The 16,825-nt window shown below is 36.5% G+C and overlaps 1 protein-coding gene across 1 annotated transcript; it reads right to left on the bottom strand.

Annotated features, from left to right (window-relative positions):
- Positions 1 to 10,810: 10,810 nt before the first annotated feature.
- LOC126814454 (uncharacterized) lies at positions 10,811 to 16,557 on the bottom strand. The gene is made up of 2 exons (XM_050539595.1): positions 16,459 to 16,557; positions 10,811 to 13,337 (listed from the first exon to the last, which is right to left on the bottom strand). Exon 2 carries the CDS (start codon positions 12,787 to 12,789, stop codon positions 11,641 to 11,643), a length of 1,149 nt encoding a protein of 382 aa, XP_050395552.1. The 5' UTR covers positions 12,790 to 13,337; positions 16,459 to 16,557; the 3' UTR covers positions 10,811 to 11,640.
- Positions 16,558 to 16,825: the final 268 nt, after the last annotated feature.

Here is a 16,825-nt window from a genome sequence, read left to right as displayed (position 1 = left end):
ATCATTTACAGTCCACGGAGATGGGAAGGTCGGGAGAAAATTTTGAAAATGTAACTGCCGCAAACACGTTTTTCTTCTATTGCAGCCCGTGATGAAAGCAACTTCAATGTGGTCCAATATAGCCTACCTTAGGCGGCTGACCTGAATCCCAAACAGCCAATCAATAGTGCCGGGAAATAGGGGCTTCGCCCACCCGGAAAATGTTTTGAAAATTTAACCGCTACAAATGCGTTTTTTCTGGTATTTTAACCCGTCAGTTAAGCTACCACAAAGTTGTCCAGTGGTTTTGTAACCGTAATCCCATTCTATGCCAACCTGAATTCCAACCATCCAATCAGATTGTTGCATCTGCATTCACAAATAATAATCGATGCCCGCAAAATGTAGCCGAAAGTAAAGTGGCTCCATACAAAATGTTTTAATCCATAGTCAGTTCAGTACAAATTCGTGGTATTGTAATGGTGTGATAATCTGCCAATCGCTAAGATAATTAATGTTTCTTAAATTAACCACTTTAAGATCAACTGGCTAGTAAGTCGTTAATCTGTCATCACTTTTCAACCCGTCAATTGGTGACGACGTTAATCCAGTCCGATCCCTGCATTGGCCGAGAAAGTTCATCCAGATTTTCCGGCGTGATTCCCCCTTGTTAGTTATGCAGGACGGAGGGCCTGACAAGGACAGCTGTCTAGTCCTTCGGATGAGACGAAAAACCGAGGTCCCGTGTATGTATTGGAATGCACGTAAAAAATCCCTTGACAGTTGGAATTCGATTTAAGAGTAGGCTGTAGTGCCGCTGTCCGGGCAAAATTTCCCTCATAGCACACTGTATGGCGTATGCCCGTCTTCATTAGCCCAGTTCGGAGCAAAACAGTAGGACGTTAAACCCCATTTCATTTCATTTCATTTCGTTAATCCAGTCTATTGTTTTTGTTGATTTATTATATTGTTTAATCCTTTATGCATTGTTCTTCAATCGACGTGTCAGTTTTAATTACAACATTAACTTTTATCTGATTTTCCTTAAATATAACAAAATTTGTACATTGAAGGCAGTCACTAGTTAGGATACCTTACTAAGTGCAGTAACTGGCCCGTCAGTACTGTATAACGATATATGTATATTTATGTTCCGGTATATTAAAGAATTGAAGAATCATTCGAACTCTGTTATATCCGAAGAGAGAATTTACACCTCAAAAGTTGGCGGAGAAGTTTTGTGTGGCAAGACCCCAACCTCTCTACAAGTCATAGCGAGTATATCACGCCACCCTCAAACGACAACTTCACAATGGAACAGGTTTTAATCCCTAAAAAATTGGCAGCGATTTTTAAAATCATGAACATTGAAACAGATTTGTTTTTGTTTTCATATTTTGTGCTTTTTTTATTTAGATGTTCTGTTTCAACATGTTCAATTTATTCTTTGGTTGTTTTTGTTCAGTAAGATTGTTTTTAGATCAGATACGTACGAATGTCCCTTTAAAGGCACACACAATAAATAAATAGGCCTAAGTGGGGGGGGGGTATGCTATCGACACCACACCGACAAACATTCTTTTTTAAAAAATTTTAATTATTTTTATTTGTTTGTCGTCTTCATCATATTAAATTTAATGGAACTGAACCGCATATAGTTAAATCGTTATTAGGCTTATATCAGTCGGAAAAAAAGTAACCATTCAGTAATTATGACATTTTAAGCTTCATTTAATACAGATAAAAAGAGTATACTTTCATATAATTTACGTCGCACTGACGTCATTTAAAATTTTGTATGATCGTGAACAGAAACGTTATGCAATATCCAAGTATTTATGAACAGTTTTAAATATTTTAGCGTTTTCATCATATGTATTACTTTTTTGCCCGAAAAGTAAGGATTGGCTGTTTTTCATCGGAAGGTAATCAATTGTTTCTTTACTAGCATTAAGAAATCTAGGGCAATGAAAGAAAGTGTTCACAATCCTCTATAGCATTTCCACAATGGCAAAGGGGGTCATCTGATATATTCATTAACATTTTGTGAAATTTTAGATCACTTTTGAGATTTCTTAATTTACAGGGAATAATTTGATTTTGTCTATTGCCTATACAATAGAGTAAGGGTGCTGGCTGTACAGAATTATTTTGGTTAAGCTTTGACTTAAATTGTGATAGCGTTCGTGATTTTCATATGTCGCTAGCAAGATTAATCCAATCTTTGATTACTGACGGAAAAAAAAGAGTTTTGATAGTGTGAGGTTCTGCAGTGTATTTGTTTCATATTGTCAGATTTTCTCAATTGATATGATTGATGTGATGAAATTTGAGGTGGTACAAGATTTGAGAGGGAAATCGGAACATGATTATTCATTATCTTATAGAAAATTATTAATTTATGTTGAAGACGCCTGGAAGAAAGGGAGGTGAAGCCAGATTCTTTAAGTAATACCAGGGGAGAAGTGCCTCTTGGTAATCCGGTGATTGTTCGAATTGCATCCAGATGGAGTTTTTCTAATTGTTCAGACTTTTCATTTGTAAGATTTATATAGTATCTCGAGAGTTTACGTTTTAATCTGTATTTGAAAGACCGGAAACAGTTTACCATGGTACTTATTTTGCTTGTTAAATAGTAGATATGTGTATTCCCAGTAGCTCGGTTACTAAAGAAACGCCCAGATGTTTATGACTAGAATCGTCTGTTATATCATAGTTATTATATGAAAGATTGAATTTTGATGCGGACAGCTTCCTTGAAAATGTCAGGCTTTTAGTTTTCGAAGGGTTGAATTCTACTTTCCATTTGATTGACCGATTACAGAATTTGCTTAGTAAGAATAGGATTATCGATTACGAGGAAAAGAGTGGTGTCGTCAGTGAAGATGCGTATGTTGGAGCTGATATCATCGACAATAACGTTTAAATTAGGAAAAGGAGAGGATCTAAAATAGAGCCCTGGGGAACTCCAGAAGTAACAGTTTTTGATAATGAACATTTATTTCCTAAGACGACTTTCTGAGAGCATATTTGTAAGTAACTAACAATAAGTTTGTAAGTTTTCCCTCTAATACCTATTGATGAGATTTTATGTAGTAGGCCTTGGTGCCAGACTCTGTCGAAGGCTTTACTTATGTCGAAAAAAAGTGCTTTCATTTCTAGCCCTTTATCAAGAGACTTACATATTATGTAGTCGTACATCTCAATCATTTGATATACAGATAAATTTTGAGGTTGAAATCCTGATTGAAAGGGAGTAATAATTCCTTCTTTTAAAATGAAATAAGTTTCCGTAGAAGTGTTTCAAAGACTTTACCCAGAGAGCTTAACAATGAGATAGGTCTGTAGTTGGAACAGTCGTGAATATCAACTTTTTTGTAGATGGGGACAATATTGGCCTTTTTCCAACAATCCGGATATATAGATGCATCAAACAGTGTTTGAAACAGTCGATGAAGAGGATATGTCAAAGAAAGCACCATACTTTTCAGAATAAAATTGTTAATGTTGTCCGGCCCACTTGATTTTTTGCTTTTAACCGAAAGAAATGTTTCTTCGACATCTACTAGCGAGCTCACCAAGTTGGAAATTTCCGATTTCCGTCGAGATAAATTTGGCAAGGAATGTGGGCTAAACGTGTCAGTACTCAGCGAGATGAAATAATCATTTAGAGCGTTCGCTTTCTCTGCATTTTCAAAATGTTTCGTATTATTCGAATTTAATGGAGGAATGAGGTTTACTGGCATGTAGCTGGAGAACTATAGGAATATGGTCGCTGATACCAGATTCCAAAACCTGAACTTCTCTTATGTCGTCAGGGCAACTAACAATAAATGATGAAGAATTTGGTTGAATACGAGTGGGATCCTTGACTAACTGAACTAAGTTTAAACTATTTGTTATTCTGTGTAACTTACTTATCCTTGATGATGGAAGGAAATCTTGATTAAAATCACCCAGTATTATGATGTTATAATATGTAAGGTCAGACACAGAGATAAAACCCTCTTCAATTATATTCCAATACTCTGTGTTTGCAGCAGGAGGGTGATAGAATGTGCCCATAAGAAACTTATTACTGTTAAGTATGAATTCGATCTACACAGCTTCAAGTTTATTAATTGTGAGGTCTTGGCGTGCATAAAGAATAGACTTTCTTTAACATATACTACCACACCCCCACCTCTACAACCTTCCCTATTCACCATATCACCAACAAAGGGGAGTGATAGCCACTTATACTAACATCTGAGGGGGAGGGGGTAGTATCGAACCATGTTTCTGAGAAAGTTTGAATATCATGACCGTTTAGTTCACAGGATATTTGATCTAACTTGTGTTTAAGACCACCGGTATTTAAAAGAAACTAAGGAAAGATTTTTTCTTCGTCCTGGATTTGAATGAATATCTCCACATACGAGCAATAAATGCTGGACAGATATAAGTATATGAAGCTGGGTGCGGTTTTCAAAAGAATGAAGGTAGACAACTACGAGAATATAACTTAGACCAGCTACACCATATTTTTGTACAACATATTTAAAGGGACAATAACACTCTTGCTGGCTTGAACTCCAGAAAATAAAAAAATAGCCTTATTCTAAGTACTAGATGTGTTAGTGTCTTACCTGTTGTGTAAATTATCCAGTGAATCCTATTTTACTTGTCCAGAGGGGTTCAAAAATATTTTTAAATCCAAGTCACATTTGAAAAGCTTTACGTCAGGCTTTTCAAATCATTTAGTTGAATTTTTCCAATTTTTTAAATTAGGTGTGTTAAGATGAAATTTGTATCACCAATTAATTGGAATATTGTAAAATAGTACAATTTGTTAACCAGAATAAAGATTGGGACATATTATTCATTTACAGCAAGAGTGATATTGAGCCTTTAAGTGACTGCACTATGAAAAGTGGTTAGAATTGGTAGCAGATAAGTATGGCGAGGGTGGTCATGTAATGAGTGTAGTGCGGAATGATGTTGATAACTTTTAATGGATATCAAAGAGGGGACAAAGGAAATTAACGTAAACATTAGACAATAAATATGTACAAATAAGTCAGTGCTGTGGACCATGTCGATGTGTGAAGGCAAACAAAAGTAAAAAATAAATAAATAAAAAAATAAAAAAATAAAAAATAAATAAATTAAGCCAACAAAAAAAGAGACCCAAGTAAGTACACAATTAATAAACAACAACAACAAAAAAAGAGAAAACATGTGTAAACTGTATAAGGATATAACGACTACGGATTTCTATTCATGAGTAGTATTTGAAAGATAATGTTGATTGTGGTTATTTCTAGTAATAAGTTTACTGGAGGACGTTATATTTTATGTAATTGTTTAAGTGAGAACTAGATTTGTGAATTCGAAAGCATTTTGTCAGTGTAATAACAACCTTTCACAGAAGTGTTATTTCTCTAGATACAATTTGATAACAAAATAGAATTTACCCAACCGATTTTGTATTCTATTTGCTATTCAACAATGTACAATACATGAATGGTATAAGTTGTTGTGTGATATTTAAGGGGGGTCGTACCAGATTGATTTATTTTAAGAAAACCAAATATGATAATCGCTTACAAAGTCACAAAGTCATCAAAATCTAATTAAAATTGTGACCTATACAGGGTCCACAACCTTGATTTACCATATTTTTTTACACTATTCGCGTACAAACGGCGGCCATTTTGTCCAGCAATTTTGGTCCGATTTTCACGAAATTTGTACTCAACCTTCCATAGGTGATATAATAATACGTTTTTTTTAAATCGGATAAAAATTATGACCTCTATAGGGCCCACAAGCTAAAAACGCGATTTTTCGTACAATCAGGGGCCATAATTCAGGATGTTACAGTCCGATATGCGAGAATGTTGAAAGGAACTGAGATCTTTGGGTTATAAACTTACATTTCAAGTTTCAACAAAATCGGATAAAAATTGTGACCTCTATAGGGTCCACAAGCTAAAAACGTGATTTTTCGTATAAACAGAGGCCATAATCCATGAAGTTTCGATCCGATACATGCCAATATCGAAAGCAGCCGAGACCTTTTGGGGATAAACCTATATTTCAAGTTTCGTCAAAATCGGACAAGAATTGTGACATGTAGAAAGTCCACAAACAAATTGTGGACGGGCGGACGTCCGGACGGACAGGAGCAACGACAATTACGTCCACATGAAAATGTGGGCGTATAAAAAACGAAATTTATGACAATGTCTTCGAGAGATTCTTCTTTTGAATAAACTTGAAATACTTGAAATCAAGTGAATATTCTATCGCATAATAGATTAACAGTATAAGTTTACACACAGGACAGTAAATAAATAAAAGCGATGGAATAGTAATAAGTCGTTGATGTGTTGATTTCCGATAACTGAGCCGTAATAAACTATACCCTGATCGGAGCTAATCTTCTAATAGCTTACATTACGATCCATAATACACGAGATATGCAGACGTTTTCAAAATTATGGTTTAACTACAAGACAGGTATATTAGAGTAAAAAGCAATTGATTTTGACAATTGTAACGTGGGATATGTTCACACCAAATTTACCTAGGTTAACCCCAATCTGTTGAGGTGATTAATGTGTAAGTAAAGACGAGCGTAACAACACCAAAATCCTTGTATAACAAAACGTCAACTAAGAAAACTGATACCACTACTTTTACAGTAGGGTTTTTGAATTAGAAAAGATCACTCTTAATTACATGACAATTGAAATACAACATTGCACCGTTTTAAATATAATAAAGATGGGTTTTATAATTTAGCTAACTGATGGTCAAGATGTTTCTAACTCAAAGATCTTGGTTCCTTTCGATCGTAACTTCCTGAATTATGGCCCTTCACTGTACGAAAAATCGCGTTTTTAGCTTGTGGTCCCTCTAGAGGTCACAATTATTATCTGATTCACAAAAACGTTCAAATATAGCACCGTTACACCGTAATGTTTTTTGAGTTCGAATTTCGTGAAAATCGGAAGAAAACTGCCAGACAAAACGGCCGCCCCTCTACCCAAATAGTGTAAACATCTGGTATATCAAGGTTGTGGACCCTCTAGATGTCACAATTTTGATATGATTTTAATGAAACTTGAAATGCATGTTTATAACCCAAAGACTCTCGGTTCCCTACCTTCCTGAATTATGTTTAGCTTGTTCTCTATCCAGCTCTTGAAAAATCTGGGCGTATCCTTCCTGACAGCCGCTGTTTTTTTATACTTTCGATGGCCTACACTACATGAAGATCTGACAAGTTGTACTATGAGGTCGTGTCAAGGGTCGGACGAGCGGCTTTTGACCCTATGACGTCAGACATTGATTAATCAATCAGTATTGACGTTTCTAGTGGTTTACCCACAGTTCCGCCATGGCACGCCACGAGGTCGTCGTAACAGAAGGTTTCATTGGCTTGTCCCTCACTTCAACCACAACGCCGGTAATATAACAACTCTTTCAGATCCTAGTCTAGTGAAGACAAGTAAAACAAAATTTTGAACTATAAAAAACGAAGCGAAATAGGATCTGCGTTTTAATCAGATTGAATGCGCGCCAAAATTGAACCCATCCAAGAACTAGTGATACTCGGTTTAAGTTTCGTCTAAATCGGATAAAATTTGTGACCTCTGGATGGTCAACAACCTGGGCATTACATAATTTTATAGTATTTGCGTAAAGGGAAGCGGCCATTTGACTGGAAGTTTCGGTCGCATTTTCACGAAATTCGGGCTCGACCATAATTATTATGTAAAGATGATATACTTGAACGAGTTTTAAAATAAGATAAAAAGGGTGACCTATAGCGGGTCCACAAGCTAAAAACGTGATATTTCGTACAACCAGGGCTCATAATCCAGTCAGTTACGATCGAATACGCGCCAATATCGAAAGGAAACCAGACCTTAGGGACATATCAGATTGGATGAAAATTCGAACCTCTGGGTGGTCCACAACCTGGGCATTACATACTTTTAAGTTTAGCGGAGATTTTGTCCGGCTGTTTCGGTCCGATTTTCACGAATTTTGCACTCAACCGTAATTATTGTGTAACGGCGATATATTTAAACGGCTTTTTACAATCAAATAAAAACTGTGAGCTGTAAAGAGTCCACAAGCTAAAAATAGGAAGTGATGTTATATATGCGCCAATATCAAAATAAACCAAGATCTTTCGGTTATAAACATACATTGCCAGTTTTATCAAAATCGTATAAAATTGTGACCTCTAGAGTGTCCACAACATTGGTATTATTATGCATATATTTGTCAAGTTCAGTATCGCAGTAAACCACCATCAACTGGGTTTGCGTGGTCAAGGGTTTAGAAAAGGAATAAAATTTCACCTCATTTACTGAGTAATTTTATTAGCCGAAAATCGCTCAGAAATTGTCTCTGGCGATCTAGAGCCTGGGAGCTTCCGGGGCCTAGACGGTCCCTGGATCCTTGCCTAAAGTCCTAGGATGGTAGCCACCCCAATCAAGAATTGCTTCCGCCGGCCCTGCTTTCCAAAGACACAACCAAGGCAGTGGATAAACACCCACTTGCAACAGTTAGAGGGTAAATTGATGGGTTTTCTATGTATTTCGATACAATTCTTGCAAATTTGAAAAAAGAATTGTAGGAACAAAATCGTAATAATTCTGTACATATGGCGACAGAAGCAGTAACTCTCCCGAATATTGCTACACGCACCCCCCCCCCCCCCAAACCATTCTTTTTACATGAAGTCGAATAATACTTGCTGGTTTCGAAAAGGTTTCAAAATTCCGACCCCTGGAGCGTTTGCAAGCAATCGTTGCGCGGCTCTCAATTTCGACAATATTCGCTCTACAGTTCCAGCAAGACTGAAATAAAATTAAAGAGCGTTTCGGTGACGGGGAGAATAACCCGGCAAACGATTTCAACAAAGAACAAAGAATCTTTGAACAACTCTAAATGTCGAAAGGTTGGTTCTCTAAAGGAGATGCCCCAGATTCAACAGGGTTAAATAAAACGTCAAAATATACTATTCAAAAAAAGTAGGGGATATTTGATTTTGGGGGCATAATACTAAAATATGCAAATGACTACGAAAAAAGTCACTATAGAACCTAACAGAAGAAACATTTCCAGTTACATGTGACGCCCAAACGCACCAATAGCTACCGCATGGAATGCAGGTGATGCTTGGGATCATAATTGGGTCCAACCCAAGATTTGCACGACTCTGACTTTGAATGTTACAGTCATTGTGGCATTGAATTCCAGGGTGGAAACATCAGTTTAATTGTTTTAGTGACCAGAAAACAAATTTTGATATGCGTCGGCTTACCCAAAATGAAAGGTTACGTGCCCTTGGCATGCTACAGATCGGCACAACACAGGCGGTTGTGGCGCGGACGATGAATGTTTCTCAGTCTGTCATAAGCAGGCTATGGTCCAGATACCGTGATACACAATCTGTACAGGACAGACCACGCTCAGGTCGACCAAGGGCGACAACTCAAGCCCAGGATCGATTTATCCGTACCTTGGCCTTGAGAAATCGTGTCATCACAGCAAATCAGATCAGCGCTCGTCTTCAAACAGACACTGGTGTGAGAGTGAGTGGCCAGACGATTCGGAATCGACTGCATAGGGGTCACCTTCGCGCCCGACGTCCTCGCGTGATCCCTTGTTTGAGAGATCATCACATTCAGGCAAGACGTCGTTGGTGTAGGGATCGTCAACACTGGGATAATCGACGCTGGAGCAATGTGATGTTTTCAGATGAGTCAAGGTTCACTGTTGATTTTTTGGACAGACGTAGGAGGGTGTGGCGTCGTCGAAACGAGCGCTTCCAAGACGTTAACGTCATCAGACATGATCGATTTGGGGGTGGTTCTGTTATGGTGTGGGGAGGCATCACTGTTGCTGGAAGAACGGCTTTACATGTTGTTGCAGGGCGTGTTACAGGCCAGTACTACCGGGACAACATCTTGGCAGTCCATGTTGTGCCGTTCGCACGATGTCATGGCCGCCGTTTCATCTTCCAGGATGACAACGCAAGATGTCACAGGGCCAGGATCGTTACAGGTTACCTCCAACAACAGAACATCACCACATTACCTTGGCCAGCACTGAGTCCCGACCTCTCCCCCATCGAGCATGTCTGGGACATGCTTGGACAGAGGTTACGTCAACGTCAACAACGTCCTGCCAATGTCCAAGAACTTGCTGCTGCGTTGCAACAGGAATGGGACAATCTGGACCAAAATGACCTTAGACGTCTCATTAGGAGTATGCCACGTCGGATCAATGCTTGTTTGGCAAACAGAGGAGGATTTACCCGTTACTGACTTGGTTGTGATGCTGTGGTAACTTTGCTGTTTGACCCCGGGTATCATTTTACCCTTATAATGGTCAGTCTGTGCCTTACTTAGTCTAACAATCATTTGGAATAAATCGATGAATGTGAACTTCATTTCATTTTGTCATTTGTTTCTTCGTCAGTTTCATTAGGTGACTTTAATAACACTTAAAAATCAAATATCCCCTACTTTTTTTGAATAGTATATATCGATATCGCCTATTTAGAAATTTCATCTAAAAAAACTGAGCCATTCGGGAGGGATGAGTAGGATTGCTTACTGGGGTTCACAAACTTTTATTTTACAATTTTATTATGTTCTTCGAACACAGTGTAATGGCCCGTGGATATACAGTCACTCTACACGGCAAGTAGATTTAAGGTTTACAACAAACTTTCACCAGATATTAACCAGTTTTATTCATTGACAAAATTATATCTGATATTTCTCGTTTTAACAATTAAAGAAAATATTGAAAGCTAACTCTTAATTAATTCTAAGAATAAAGATACAGCTAAAATGGTCTGGAAATATACCGCCTTTATTCCACAGTTGCAAGGAATTATATCATTGGTAAATGTAGATATATAACAAAATTTAATTGGCAGTAGCCCAGTTGGTTTGCATTTGACCCTTCTATAATACAATTAATTACTTTTGTCCGGGCATTCATGTTTCCCGAAGACAGTATAATAACCGTCGTAAAAAGAAAATGCATTTGACGCTGCCATGACAATATTGTCCACCCCATTCTTCTCGCAAATTAAACAGTTGGGATAACTTCCGTTAATAACAATACAAAGATTTGCGAACGATTTAAAATTCCCTCGTATCAGGTAAACATGAAATATCATAATATATTAAATTTCAAAAGTATAAAATGTTCTATTTGTGCCATTTATCAAACAGTTTTCTGATTTCTATATAACACATCGGTTGTCAGGAAACCCAGTACCAATTAAATGTAATTTAAACAATCTACAGGATGTGAAGGTAAAAGGATACACCTGAACAATATTTCATTTGGATCAACAGCACGACTACCATTATATTATTTCTAGATTTGTTATTTATGCACTTTAAAAGACAAAGAAAACACCCCACTTCACCAATGATGGGTTTCGTATTTTCCCATTCCAGTCAGATTCACATAATGGCTTTTTCTTCTGTAGTGTATTTCAAAAAACGATTTGCATATTAAAAAGGTCCACTAAACTACAAGAAAGGCTTTAGTGGATTTAAATGGACTGGATTTAAACTTAAATTCAAATTTATAAATCTGGATAATTTCTCGACGAAAAAGTTTAAAACTAAACTATATATTTAACTTTTCTTTTGGTTTGTTGGGGTTTGATTTAACTGCTTTAACATTAACAAGTTTCTTTGTCCCTGTCTTCTTCTTGATTGGACGTGTCACCCCAGATATTTTTGTGACCGTTTTTCCTTTACTAGGAAGTGAACTGTCAGAAGATCTTTTTACTTTTGGTTTATTCTTAGGTTTCGCCATTTTGGGTTTCGAGCTGGATGGAATGTTTGGACGACCAGACAAAGCAGCTGCCTCGGAAACCATTGGAATTTGTTCTACAGTTGGTTGAACAATTTCGGGATTTTCAACGTCAGGCAAACTGGTATATGATGTGGGATTTATGGTCTCCTTTTTTGTAGGCGGTTCTGGCTCTGTTTTCCTTTTCTTCTTTTTGGGAAGCTTTCGTGACTCTGTAAATTGGCCGGTTTTGATTTTACGGATAATTCCCCTCGCCAGAAAATAGAGAAGTGAAACTACATCCTGAAATACGATGGCAGCTATGACAACGGTTATGATGAGAATGCCAAAGAAACCAACTGATATGGCAGTTGGCCTGTCATCCACAGCTGAGGTCTTTTCACGTCTGGTGCTAGATAATTGATCGATGTTGACGGTTATATTTGATAGGATATTATCCAATTTTTCTTGCAGGACAACGGGATTTAAATCAATCTCAAAGCAGTCGCAGTAACACATATCTTCAGCCATTGCAGTAGTTGGTAAGTAACTAGGAGTAGCACAAGTTATGTTTGAAACGATAATTGTTCCAGGAACGTCCACCATCTTGATAATTTGACTTGAACTGTCAACAGTTGTACTTATCACAGAGCCAGGTTCGTAGAAATCAGCAGAAGTCCATATGCGATCAGAAGTCTTAACAATCCCCTGACTACTTTCGTCTATTGCAATAATTGAAGCATCGAGCTGACTTTCAGAATTCACAGAAATGAATGAAGATACAAGCAGCAGGTCTTCGCTGAAACCGTTTGATTTTTCAACGCTTTGACTCCATAAAGTATCCGACAGACCTTCAGAATTCACAGTAGTACAGGGTGGTGATACAATCAGTAGATCACTGACACTTTCTGAAATTACAACTGTATGGCCCTCTGAAAAATCTAATTGGCTATTCGAATTCACAGAAAACAATGCAGACATAAGCAATAGGATTTCGCTGGCACCTGAAAATGAACTCGGTTGAAAGGTATGTGAATCCCTTGCATTATAACCTTCACTTGGCCCGACATCATTAGTATAGTAAGTAAAGGGTAAAGACGCAGTCAACAAGTCTACGCTGACACCCCCCGAAACTTCAGCTGTTAAAGAATCTAGCTGACTTTCAGAATTCACAGACAAAGGTGGTGACGTAACCAGCAGGTGCTCGACACTTTCCGTAACTGAAAAAGGGACCGATTGAAATCCACTTGTATCCGACTGCTGAACCGTGATCTCCGTTACATTAAAACTTTCGCTTGACGTGACTCCATAAGGTAAGTAATTGGTAAGGTCTGCTGAAAATTCGGTTGATAAACCACTGAAATGTTCCGACTCCGTATGCCAAGATATATCATTTGTCAATGTACCAGTTACGGCCAGGCGTATACTCGTTGCAAAATTTACACTTGTTAATGTCACTTCTGAATCGATATAAGAAAACTCGTGTACACTTGATTCTGGTGCGGTAAGGGTCGATGACGTTGCGACATCTGAAAAGAATCAACAATTCAAATAGAAAAATACAATAATCATTACACTTCAATAACATTCAAAATGCGTAGACAATCGTTTACAAGGACTAACTTCCTTGTTCTCAGACATTTTAAATATTGGTTTAAATTGGATCCTTGGTGTTTTAAATAGAAACGTTAACTTTTTGTTTGGTACAAATGTTAAGTATAAGAAAATGAGCCCAGCCCTTTCGGGAAGATTTAAGAGTATAAATTGAGGAAGTAGAAGCTCCTTCATATTGTAGTAGGGTGAATGGGGTGTTCCCACTTAGCCGGCAGGCTTTGATGTCAAATTTTTCCGCTAATCCAGAGTTAATCCTAGAACAATGGTGTTATAAACTATAGTCCATATCTTTTTTAAGACTTAAACTGTATTGAATTTTAACAAATTTAACTTTTATTAAATAACATTAAATAGCTTACACATATAAAAATATATTGATTTTAACAAATTTAATATTTATTAAATAACATTAAATGATTTACACATATAAAAATGCATTACAATTTACACATTTAACTTTTATTAAATAGCATTATATAATTTATAAATTTTATAAATAAATGCCTTACTAGTGAACAGTTCTTGAGTGACTACTTTTAAACAGACTATAGTTTTAAGATCAATCAAAGGATTAACAGTCTGCCGGCTAAGTGGGAACACACCGAGTGAATTACGACCAGATCGTAAATGTTTAAGACGTCGTGCTAATCCGCACAGTATTACTCATTTCAGTAAACTATATTTTAATGGATCTTAATCCACCTTAATTTCCCCCAATTTATATCTATTTCATGTTGTCTTATATATTTCTTTAATCAGCTGTCTCCATTCTTTGTTTTACACTTTAAATTGACCTTATATATTGTAATTAACGTCTACGGGCTAAACCTAAAGCGTTTTAAGTTACCGTGGTGTATTGTTTGTATAGACGATAGGTTTGTTGGATAAATGCTCTAGGCGATGCATGTGGGATATATAGAACTAAATAACAGAATTAGAGGGGAGCTTTCTAGTAACCTGTTATCAGGATATCAACTTCATATCACATCCCTAAGAACAGACTTGATTTACCTGAATTTGGATATATGGAAACACAAGTTTATGTCAATTCCCATATCCACATTGGAGCTTATTTACTATTAAGCATTGAACCAATAATTGTTACATTAATTGTTTGCTGTAAGTTATGTTGATTATTGTTAACCAAAGAATAGAGAAATATTAACAACCAACAAAAGTCTTGTCTTAATGGATTAAACCATGAGAATTCAAGAAAATACACAAGAATTACACTTGTACAATATTTTGTTTCATCCACAATGTTTTTAATAGAAATGTAATCACAGCTTCTACTTCTTAGTTGTTTGGGGTTTTATACTTTTGGGAAATTGACTTAGATATTTTGGAATTTAATGAAAGAGGGTTTAAAACTATACTCTTTACAAACTTGTTTGAAAATCAACTTACCACAAGCCAGCACCTGTGCAGGCATTGTGAGAGCTCACAGTATGGGTCGATGGATATTGAATTATTGTACAAATTTGAAATTGTCTAATTGTCGAAACTAAGCGTTATCTCTGAAGGCTTAATATTTAATATTTACCATCATTATTTGCCATTTTTACCCCAATACAACGTCTAAACGCTTATTGGACTCTTTCTCTGTTATGCAGAGAATTACCACTATTATGTTCGTCCCGAAATCACCCACTCGTATAAAGTTGATGTGAAATAGGCCTACCCCGCTTGACTTTTTGTTCAGATTTTTACGACTAGGTTGGTCTTTGAAATTGAATCAAAAGTGTTTTATTTACCTTGATCAGAGTAAGTAGTCCCTTCATTTATATTCCGAGTGTGAATTTAAAAAAAAAGCCAACAAAACAAAGCATGTCAAGGTAAATAAATTGAATTAAGAGTAGCCAAAAGAAAACACTTTATATCGTTCCGTTTATGTAATTAGCCTTCTGCCACCAGTGTAAAGTTCTTATATATGGTATACAATAATGGCTTTCATTATTTGTGAAATAAAGAATGGGTATTCTTGGATTATATTTCGTCACTAATAAAAATTCAAATCAATATAATTCAGTATTTTATTTTGATCAAAGAATTAGGTTTATATTCGGTTCACTTTTCTAAAGAATGTTAATATTTTCCTGGTAACAAGTACGGTGCTCATTTGCATATTCATTTGATCAATTATCAAGATCGCAATGATCACAATGTTTTATTAAAAAAAAGTATCACCTCATTTTGTATATAAGTATATAGGCTAGTCGCTAAAACAAGTAAGATTGTAACAAGTATTAATTTTGGTGTCATTAAATCTTTTGATAATTTAATATTGTTTTATATATTAGTTCATGATTTAGAGGAATGTGTTTCAATTTTAGTTTATCCATACTTCATCCCGACTGTCCTTCATCATCACCAAGCTTCTCCGAATTAAAGGTCAACTTTATTCAATGGCCAAAATTAATTTCAAACATTCGTTTATTATCTAATCTGTGGGGATAGTCCCATCGTTTGGTCTTATAATTTTCAGTACACAAAATAATCTGGCGCCAGAATAATCCGGCCGTCGACTTTTGTTATCAACCAGAAAATGTGTACAGTGAAGTAGCCTATTTGTAATTAAGGTCTCATTAAATACCCGACAAAGTCTCATACTGATGTCTAAGAATAATGTATCTTGGTAGGTTTGATAATCAGTATAACTGAAGTCCAAATGAGATCTTTGCCACCAAGGCGGATAAAGGTGGGCTAAGACTTTATAGAGGTTTGGTGATGCCCTCAAGTATAGAACCATGTGAAAACACATGAATAAACTCTTTACAAGGGCGACTTGTACTACAACGAAACAATAATTTCAAATGTCAAAAAACCCCACGTAATTTGGATGACCTCACCCGCTGAAATGCATGCTTGGAGTCGTCGCCCCTTCTGCACGCCACACCACTGACACAGACACTAGTCGAATTTTTATTTATGTTCGTTTTCTCTTCCTGTTATTCCAAGTATACAATCTGTTAACATTATAATAATATAAGGAATTCGCTGGATTCCGTGTATCGGAATTTACGCCAATGTACTTACCAGAGGTTTCTGCCAGAGACGCGTACACCTCAACTTCACATAATGATAGTGTACTAGGCTGTTTTAACTGTATTTTAACATATTGCCCTATGTTATTCTCGTTACATTGTATTTCTATAGTCTCTTGATCTTGTACACCAGGATAATAGAAACACAAACTCCAACAAATAGAGTTGGAAAGTGAACATGGTACACCCACTTCTACTATAAAATCTGACAGTTTCTTCGCTGAAAACAAAAGAATATATATTTTGAATACACTGTAATGACACAAATACGAATATTTATTCCTGGGAAACTGTTAAACGATCCCTATTATTTCTAAATACCGTGTGTCATTAGATTGTCCGCAGTGATTCCTTTCCTT

This window comes from Patella vulgata, chromosome 3 (genome assembly GCF_932274485.2).
Source record: "Patella vulgata chromosome 3, xgPatVulg1.2, whole genome shotgun sequence".
NCBI classification, from domain to species: Eukaryota; Metazoa; Mollusca; class Gastropoda; family Patellidae; genus Patella; species Patella vulgata.
The sequence above is the reverse complement of the archived record's forward strand: the minus strand, read 5'-3'. Positions and strand labels throughout refer to the sequence as shown.

What these genes read in the sequence shown, in the direction of transcription:
- LOC126814454 (XM_050539595.1), bottom strand. Translation starts at nt 12,789, where the DNA reads ATGTCTGCATTGTTTTCTGTGAATTCGAATAGCCAATTAGATTTTTCA.